We start from the raw sequence: 10,349 nt of genomic DNA on the forward strand, positions 1-10,349 counted from the left end.
CAGACCTGAATGACCTCTGTGTTCGAACTGGAGTATCACTGGAGTGGGTACGGTCGGACTCTGAGAGTGTGAGAGTTTCAGAGGATATTATCACTGACCCCCTGACTAAAGTTAGGGCAACGGCCACATATGGTGGTTATAGTTACCCGCTAACATCTGTAAGTGCTCGGAGAACTCTCTTAGAATTACATCAATATCATGAAAAGCAACATTGGACTGGACTGAAACTTCAGGGAAAACTTGCATGTCTTTCTTCGGCTGATCATTCTGTGTCACATTCATTTCTTAAGAATACTGCACTCAGTGAGGACATTGTTATTTTTACAGTTAAAGCCAGATTACAAGTTCTACCTACAAGACTCAACCTTTCTATCTGGTTTACCACAACTCAGGTTCCTCATTGTTTGCATCACACTAAAGAGCAGATTACTGAAACATTGCCACATATCTTGAATGGCTGCCATGCTTACAAGTTTTACATAGCCCGTCATGATAGAATAGTGGACCTTATAGTGAAGGACATATCAAAGTATCTACCACCTGTAGTAAGAATATACAAGTATTCTTGTGTAAAGACATCTATGTTTCAGTGTCTTAACAATAAGTCTGGAATTTTTTCACATTTGTCTGCTAATACACCAGATGTTGTTGTGATTAATGAGGAGCGTAGAGAAGCGTTCATTCTGGAGGTAGCATGCACTTTTGACTCTAGTATGGAGGAAGCCTTTATGACTAAAGTCATTAAATACCAACCACTCCTAAATACTATTACGGAGATAGGTTATCTGGGTCGTTTATCTGTTTTTATATTTGGCAGCTTAGGACATATACATAGGTTGGTTGTGAGAGGGCTTCAACAACTTGCGATGCCAAAAAAGAGAGCTAAACAGTTAGCAAAGTATTGTGCTTTGTCTGCTATCATAGGCCGCTGCCATATATGGCAGAGACGTTATGTATATCCATAACATGGTGATATGCTTAGTATTGTGAAGATCTGTTGTATGCTACTGGTCCATGATTTTGTACATGTATCTTATTGCATATGTAATATTTATGTCCCTGTAACAGAGAGCGGCGCGGTACGACAGCAGAAGCTGATGCGTTGCTCTCCGCACCCGGTACGTTCTAAGTTTTAATGTGCTGCCCTTTCAGAGGTTTTAAATTGGATATGGAGTTTTTCACAGTTGAAAAGGCTTTCTTCCCCTCTAATTGACAATGCACAATAATGTTCTTGCTTTTGACAGAAATAAACTCAAAATAATGATTGTATTTCCAGCTACAAAACGCGTGTTTTCCACTCTCCATGCTGACTATGTTTTCATTGGTAGTATCCGCCTCACAGGCGTTTTCCAGTCAAAGTAGTTCTCAGGTAGAGGACGTCGCGTGTGGTAGCCAACACTCTTTTTATAATCTACATGATAAATCACATTCTGTCAGCAACTGATGTAAGGCAGCGGTAACGCATGCTTGTAACGATACTCTAATTACTAATTTGAAAATTACAACGCGTTAAATTACTCCATTACTAAAAAAAATAATCTAATTTCAGTAACGCGTTACAAAGTAATGCGTTACTGCCCAACACTGATAATGTGTACATGTATATCTACTAGGGGTGTAACGGTACACAGATGTCACGGTTTGGTACATACCTCGGTTCGAGGGTCACGGTTCGTTATGATTTCGGTACAACAGAATTTTTTTTTACTATGCTAGGTTTCTTTTCATTTATTTTAAACAGACAGTAGTACAAATTAATTTTTTTTCCACCTACATGTGAAAATACTAAATATTATATCAAATTAATGTCAAAAACAGGCTTTAAAATCTGCAGTACATATATACACACAAGGAACAAATACTTGAAATATAGTTATTTAATAGTTAATAGTTTAGTTAACTCATAGACAAGGGAAAAAAACTGCGACACGTAACGTAGCCTATATTTGCTGAGCTTCATTTCAGTTTGGTGACAGAAAAGAAACTCGAATGGCAGAAAGCGACATTCTATTTGTTTTTTGTTCAAGTTGATTTTGCTGGTATGAGGAAAGTTGAAGTAATCGCGCCGGCGCACACAAACACAAAACATATCAGTCCCAGGCTTCTAGCATTGCTAACTTGACGCAGTTGGTACTTTATCAAAATAAAACACCGTGAACCAAACATCACCACGCCCGCTTCACTGTGTCACCCTTAGAACGCAACTGAAGTACAAAGTCTATAATTTACATAATAAATTATAGTTTAGCATTTGGATGCATCGCAAATATGGAAATATTATGGAATATCTGGATTTGTTCAGAATGAGAGAGGTAGGATACAAGAGCACAAAGCTCCATTTCGCAGACATTTGAGTGCACAAGCCTTTAAAGTAACGCTATACTCCTTTGTCAATGAGAGACGCTTTCAGAATTAGCACATGATCACTGTCTAGTGCGCAACTCCTGGCATTCGCTGTTCTTCTGCCGGCGCTTATCAAACAGAGTTGCATTACTGCTGGCGCCCCCTTCTGGATTGAGGGCGAACTGCCTGTATTCGTTGTAAGTATATATATATATATATATATATATATATATATATATATATATATATATATATATTAAAGAAAATGACAGATCGTTTTGCTAGATAAGATCCTTTTTCCTTGGCTGGGATCGTGTAGAGCCCTTTGAAGCTTCACTAAAGTTGCATTTTTAACCTTCAATTTGCTGCCCACCATGAAATTCATTGTATGAAGAAAAATCCTGGTTTTCCTCAAAAAAAATAATTTCTTTGCGACTGAAGAAAGAAAGACATGGACATCTTGGATGACAAAGGGGTGAGTAACTTATCAGGATTTTTTCCCATTTATGTTTGTTGTAAAATTATGAACAAACACAATAAAACAATACCATGTGTTAAAATTTTATTAAAGGGTTTTCTGTACATAGAGACATAGAGATTTTTATCAATTTAATCTCATGTTTGTGTGTAGGGCACTCTTTTAAATTCAGGTATGTCTAATTCTGTAAAAATGCAAAATATGCAACAGGGCTGAAGAGGTTTCAACCACAATTTTTGTAGCACAAACATGGCTGCCCATTGTTTAACTATAGCAACAATGTTTTAATTTTTTTTTTTTAACTACAGTATAAACATGTTTTAGCCCATTAGAGTAGAGTGCATGTTCTCCATTTAGTTTTGCTATTAAGTTCTTGTTCTTTCTAGTTACCTGTGTAAGTTTTGTAGTTCTGTGTTATTTTATTATTTATTGCTTTATATATACTTATGTGAGGACACAGATTATTTTTATATTTGGTTAAATATAAGCTTTGTGCAACACTTCTTTACATTATGCAAAACTGACATGTATTAACATTTTATTTATTTATTTATTTATTTGCAATGTCTTTTTCTCTAATTGTGATCACAGGTGAAAATTGCATCAGAGGGGGAGGAATTTTCTGCTCCCTCATATACTGCAGGGACAACTTTGCAAGTATATGCAAAAGATCTCCAGAAATTAGTTGACTCCTGCCCACAGCTGAAAGGAAAAAAAAAATCACAGCATGCCTATTAAAAATAAATTTAGAACATGACTTGTTTTGTTTTTTGTCTGTTTGTTTGTTTTTACTGTTCTTTGTACTTTGTATAAATGGCTGTAAATGAGTTTTTTCTGCATTCTGTTCTTAGAAAAGACATCACTTTAAATTACAGCCTGTGGATGTTACACTTACACGGTAACTACAGGTAAAAAGAGGGCAACAAGGCATCACTTTAAATTACAGCCCACGGATGTTGCACTTGCACAATAATTACAGGTAACAAGAGTGTATGTTTGCACAGTAGTTGTAATCTATTTTTCACTGTATTGCACCCCGACAGTACAATGATACTCACATGACTCACTGCTGAGATGACCATCAATACTCAATACTCAATACTCAATACCATGCAATACTCTTTCATCAGGTAAATTTTCATATGGAAACTTCTAAACCAAATCATATCAGAAACTCATTACATAATTTCCCCATACTTTCAGCTATGTTGTTCAATAATCTCAATGATCCCACATAAAGAAACACTAATAAATACTATAGCATATATTCTTAAGTAATCATTAAGCATCATACTTTTTGTGTTATTACAATAAGGCAACTTGTTGTAAATCATACTGTTGTTGCCTAACATAGTAGGTCATGCATACCACATATGCACGTAATCTTAGAATAGCTACACCTTACTTATGAAATACTAACAGTATAAATCCCTTTAATTTTGCAAGTCATTTCCTCCTTTTCCCCCAAACATTGCACATTGTTTCTGTTTACACGTACGTTCAGCTGTAAGTTGTGAAAATTTTGGTCTGTCTGTCATACATACCATGTAATTTCAGAATAGGTGCCATTTAGTTATAGAATAATTACAGTATAATTGCTTTACAATTTTGCTGGTTATTACCCCCTTATTCCCCAAACGTTGCGTATTGTTCCCTTATACCTATGAGTAGGTACTGTGGAGGTACTCTATAGTTACAAATAGGTACGCTGTAAATTCAGGTTAATTACCCGGTACATTGTAGGCTGTAATCTAAAGTGTCAGTATTAGATCAAAATGAAAAAATTCAAATAAAGGAATATTTCCTGCTCAGAGTTAATTATTCAAAAATAACTAGATTGATTATTTTCAAGGGTTAGTTCACCCAAAAATGAAATTTCAATTACTCACCCTCATGTTAAAAATATGGGTCTATGAGTTAATATATTACACGAACATAAGTTTATTACACTAATGAAAATAAAATCTAATGTGTATCCTCTTTTTAACTCACTGTCATGCATTGCATGCAACATATTTCTTCTCCATCTTCAAGTTTCGTCAATTTTAGCCACTGCTAAAGAAACTCTTAAGCCTCTTAAAAGTCCTCGTCCGTACTCCTAATAATTTTGGACCTTAAGACTTCTTTTAAGGGTTAATTACTTTTTTTCTTTACTAGGATCTTTTTGCAAACTAAAATATGGTCACCCTATGCTAGTTACTTTGAAAAACCACTATAGCCACAGTGGCTGGTGAGCAAAAAGTTCATATCAAGCACTGGAAGAACCATTTTGTTTACCTGGGGTTCAAATTCAGAATGACCCAGTGTTAAGTATCATAAGCGTGAAAAACCCTATAGCGATATTGTAAGTGCAAGCCACTTTATCAATAACATTGTTCATATACGCAAGTACTGCATTTGCTAAGTATAAGATAAGCAACTCTTCTGATATTTTAAGCAGGATCAGTTGTGTTAGATATACTGCTTAAAGTACCAAAAATATTTAACTATAATGTCTTCATACTTCTGTAAAACTCACAATTATAAAATGAGATAAGAATCAAGAAATTCTCATATTTTAACCTACAGCTCTTATCTATCACTGTCTCACACCCACACAGAATGTGGTGCATCATTTCCCACATATACACATTTATAAAATGATGTTATGAAATGAGGGAATGCACAAAACTTTTTTTTTACATTTTACAATATTGCATTTTAGTTGCAAATATAGGTTACATGGCAGTGTGATGTTTAAAAAAATAAGGCTCAAATGGGGCACATTCCTAAACACCTTTACAATTTTCCTGATCAATGAAGTTGTTGTATGAAATGATGAAAGACTGAATTTGAGACTTGACTTAACATTTAATATAACATTGAGACTCCAAATTAATGCAGAAACAACAAAGATGTTACGTAGGCCTATATATTTTAAATGCATTTAAAGGTATCTTTTTTAATAAGTGTTCTATAATTCTGTTATGTAGTATTAATCCTTTCACAGTTTAAAATATTCCAGCTAAACCCCCAGCTTGTGTGCGTGTTTTTTTTTTTTTTTCAAGGCAAACATTCAGGTGGCTATAATTTCACAAAACATTGAGAGGCCACACATAATTTGAACACTGGATTTACAAAATCATTTCAGTGTTTTCTCAATATTTCAACATTGCATTAATTACTGATGAACACATTAATTATTTTTTTAATTATCACAGTAATTATCACATTACCCCAGTTTGGAAAACCTTGAAACCTTGTTTAATGCACTTCATGTTGCTAATAACAATGATTGGAAAAACATATTTAAAGTGCACAGTGTTTTGAGAAAATTGTGCATGTGATCTGTAATTTGAATGAAAGGAAGGAAAACATATGATCTGTTTAGGACAATTAGGCTACACAGTTTTCAGATGACTGTGTTAACTGTTTTGAGAACAGTGACCTGGGTTTGGAGAAATGCGTCAGATCATATTTTGAGAAAATCCTCAAGTGAGAAAATCAAAAAAGTTCTTCTAACCAAATATTATCTACAGCTTTTATCTTAATAAATTAATTTCACATTCAAAATGCACTAAAACTACCAAAACATGTTATGCATGTCTCATATCAATTCATTTTCTATCAAAACTCTATCAAACACACTTTTTGTCACTTATCAAATAATGATCTTAAATTCACTAACAACAGGTAACTTTTTGTAAAATTTCTTTACAAAATGAGAATGACGTCTCTATCTGTTACACTTCAGGGCAGTATGTTTACATACAGTACAAAATGCTTGTAACAAAATTTCAAGAATATAAATACCAAAGAACAGTTACAAAAGAATGTGATGTTTTTAATTAATTAATCACGTTGAATTATTTTGAGAGTATATTTTACTGTTCAACTTTACCGTTAAAAAGAACGGTTTCACTTTCGCCTAAGGGTAATACAAACAACCTTTTCAAATTTCTTTATGATTTCAAAAGTAATTAAACACACTACTGCACACCTACGAATATTACAAATATTTTAACGTATTCTCCGGTGTGCCCCATTTTATATCAAATGATTTAAGATTTTAGAAGCTGCCTACCTGCCCCTTTGTCCGTTTTAGGATCCTCTGCAAATGCGCACAAAATCACCTGCGTAAAAGAACATTTTCTTCATATAATTGCTGCAAATTCACAACATCTTATGTCTTTATTATCATAAAATAATAATGCCATTAACAACAACAAATTCTCACTGAAAAGCAAAAGGAAAATTAGTTTGTAAGAAACCTATGACAAGAGAGAAAATCTTACCTGACAAAGGAAAGTAACAACGCCAAACCACACAACCCCTGCAGCCTCCATTACACGTGCAAAATGTCTGCGGGGGAAAAAAACTCTTATTCCACCGTTATTATTTTAAACTAAATGCAGCTGTTCTTACAATCGAATGTCAAGCTTAGCCAACAGATTCTGTTCTTGTCCAACCAGGTCACCAAGCCTTTTGGAGCCGTATTACTTCCTCAAAACAAGGTGAAGTTCAATGCAAATGTTTTCTAAGGCTGCTGTTCGTCGTGTTGCTACTTGTTCAACTGTCGCTTTCTCAAAAAAAGCTCATTTCACTAGAAAACGTTATCATAAAAAATAAAATTCACTAGAAACCGGTATAATTATATAACGGTAAAATAAAAGTATAAAAAACGAAAATACACTGGAAAACGTTAACATGTCTACTTTGAGAAAGTAAAAGATTTCTGTTCAATATATGCAACTGCAATATTTAAAAAATGCTTACAGAGAGAATTTAAAGAACTGATCTTATAACTAACACTACAACTGGCAAAAAATGTATTAATTAATTAATTTATTAGAAAATAGCAAATGCAAGCAACTTTTGGCTCTGTTGTCTTGAGCCAGGTGCATTCAACATTAAGTTTTTTTTTTTTTTCACTGCATCAGCTACAACAACAAATGCATTTATACTAGTGTGTTTGCATTATATAATTATTATTAAACACTGGCCCTCCAGAGCACAGTTTGACAAAATATTGGCACAAGAGGGAGAAACCAACAAAAACAGTCCACAGGGGTCTGACAGACACCCCTTTAGAGGATTTATTAGTTGTAGTAAAAAAGTGATTTTGTGTATTGTCAGTAAATGAAACTAATTAATTTATTAGAAAATAGCAAATGCAAGCAACTTTTGGCTCTGTTGTCCTGAATGCCAGGTGCATTCAACATTAAGTATTTTTTTTTTTTTTTTTAATATATACATTTTCAGGACCATTTAATGAAAGAACACCTTCAGTCTCTCCAGCAGTGTTATACATGTCAAAGGCCATTCTGAAGTTTCATTTCTGTTGTTGCAGTGCTGACTTCTGCATAGAGATTGTATTACATAAACCCATCATTTATGTAGACATGGGACCATATGCTACAATACATATTCAGTGTAGCTTGCATTTACACCAATGGGGTTATGTTTTACTGTAAACACTCACTGGGGAGCATGGATATTACAGTTTTATAAACACTTCCTCTGATTCTGTGATTAGCTACATTAGCAAGTAAACAGATGATACTGTCCCAGATTTAAGTGTGGCATTTCCCAAACAGAAAACCGTAGACTTGCAGAGACATGACAGTGACAGTGAGCAAACTAGTACAGATCTGACCTCAAACACATGTTAGTTACATTTTGTTTTTAATTTTTTAATCACATTAACTAACTCTCATTGAAGTATTAGTAAAGTATTTGTAGACTGGTTTAATAAAATAGGTTAACATTATAAAAAGTTTCTAGTCAGCTGAATGTTAACAGATATTCAACAGACAGTCTACCAATACTCTGATAAGAGACACGAACTTGCATAGATACCTTATGTTCAACAGAATGTCTGAAGTGGACTATCTAAAGACAGTGTTACCCACATGTGTTGTCTGTGCACAATTACATAATGACAAGGTGCTGCAATCATTTTGCTGAACTGAACAAATGACTGATTCACATGCTGAATGTTTTTGTTCAGTAGGTTGAACTCAAGGAATTGTATCTTCACAGCTTGGACTAGACTACTACTGGCTTGGGCTAGTAGTCAGTTTTTGCAAACCAGAAATGCTTTGGACCCTCGGTTATTAGTCCCAGACATCATAAAACTTTTTAAAAAGTTTACTTAGTGAGTGTAAACAAAATATTGAAGTAGTGATACTTTGCATTGTGTGTATCACTGCATCAGCTACACAACAAATTCATTTATACTAGTGTGTTTGCATTATATCATTATTATAAAACACTGGCCCTCCAGAGCACAGTTTGACAAAATATGGGCACAAGAGGGAGAAACCAACATAAACAGTCCACAGGGGTGTGACAGACACCCCTTTAGAGGATTTATTAGTTGTAGTAAAAAAAGTGATTTTGTGTATTGTCAGTAAATGAAATAAATGGAAATTATCTGCATTTTTGATCACCACTCAACTGTGAAAATAGTTTCAAAGCGAAAAAAAAAAAAAAAAAAAAAAAAAGGAAATATCTGGCAACCCATCAGTCAACTAAAAAAACCCATTATGAATGCCAATCAGGACAGCAAGAAACGTGACCGACTGAGCTTTAAGAAACTGAGATGGGAGTTTTTCGACATACCCTAACAGGAATACCCAGAGTTCACACAGAGCTAAGACGATCGTTTGAGGTTAAAAAGTTTATAAATTGTCAATTTGTTTTTGAGAATATCTGATTGTTTTACTAGATAGGACCCTTCTTCCTTGGCTAGGATTGTTTCGAGCCCTTTAAAGCTGCATTTAAACTGCATTTTGTTCAAACTTGGGGGCACCATAGAAGTCCATTATATGGAGAGAAATCCTGAAATATACTGACCAAAAATATAAACACAACACTTTTGTTTTTGCCCCCATTTTTCATGAGCTGAACTCAAAGATCTAAGACTTTTTCTATGTACACAAAAGGCCTATTTCTCTCAAATATTGTTCACAAATCTGTCTAAATCTGTGTTAAGGAGCACTTCTCCTTTGCTGAGATAATCCATCCACCTCACAGGTGTGGCATATCAAGATGCTGATTAGACACCATGATTATTGCACATGAAATGGGCAATCCACTCTAAAATGTGCAGTTTTACTGTATTGGGGCGGAGGGGGGGGTCCAAAAACCAGTCAGTATCTGGTGTTACCACCGTTTGCCTCACGCAGTGCAACAAATCTCCTTCGCATAGAGTTGATCAGGTTGTTGATTGTGGCCTGTGGAATGTTGGCCTACTCCTCTTCAATGGCTGTGCAAAGTTGCTGGATATTGGCAGGAAGTGGAAAACGCTGTCGTATACTCCGATCCAGAGCATCACAAACATGCTCAATGGGTGACATGTCCGGTGAGTATGCTGGCCACGCAAGAACTGGGATGATTTCAGCTTAGACCACATAGACCACAATGCAACACGATTATGACGTCGTAAGTCCATTGTAAGTCTGCAAGACAGTAAGTGCACATAAAGTGTGCTATATATGTAAATATATCTAAATAGAGTAAATTAAGATTATTAAGTGTAAATTAC

At 34.7% G+C, this 10,349-nt stretch overlaps 1 protein-coding gene across 1 annotated transcript in view; it reads right to left on the minus strand.

Annotated features, from left to right (window-relative positions):
• cdh31 (cadherin 31) overlaps window positions 1-7,283 on the minus strand; it is a 33,951-nt gene extending 26,668 nt beyond the window's left edge. Inside the window, exons 1-2 of the mRNA XM_051113848.1 lie at window positions 7,096-7,283; window positions 6,885-6,933 (exon numbers count right to left, since the gene is read on the minus strand). Of these exons, the coding sequence (XP_050969805.1) occupies window positions 6,885-6,933; window positions 7,096-7,146 (100 nt within the window). The 5' untranslated portion in view covers window positions 7,147-7,283. The remainder of the gene's footprint in view (window positions 1-6,884; window positions 6,934-7,095) is intronic.
• Between the last annotated feature and the right edge of the window lie 3,066 nt (window positions 7,284-10,349).

This window comes from Labeo rohita, chromosome 7, assembly GCF_022985175.1.
Source record: "Labeo rohita strain BAU-BD-2019 chromosome 7, IGBB_LRoh.1.0, whole genome shotgun sequence".
In the NCBI taxonomy this organism is placed as follows: Eukaryota; Metazoa; Chordata; class Actinopteri; order Cypriniformes; family Cyprinidae; genus Labeo; species Labeo rohita.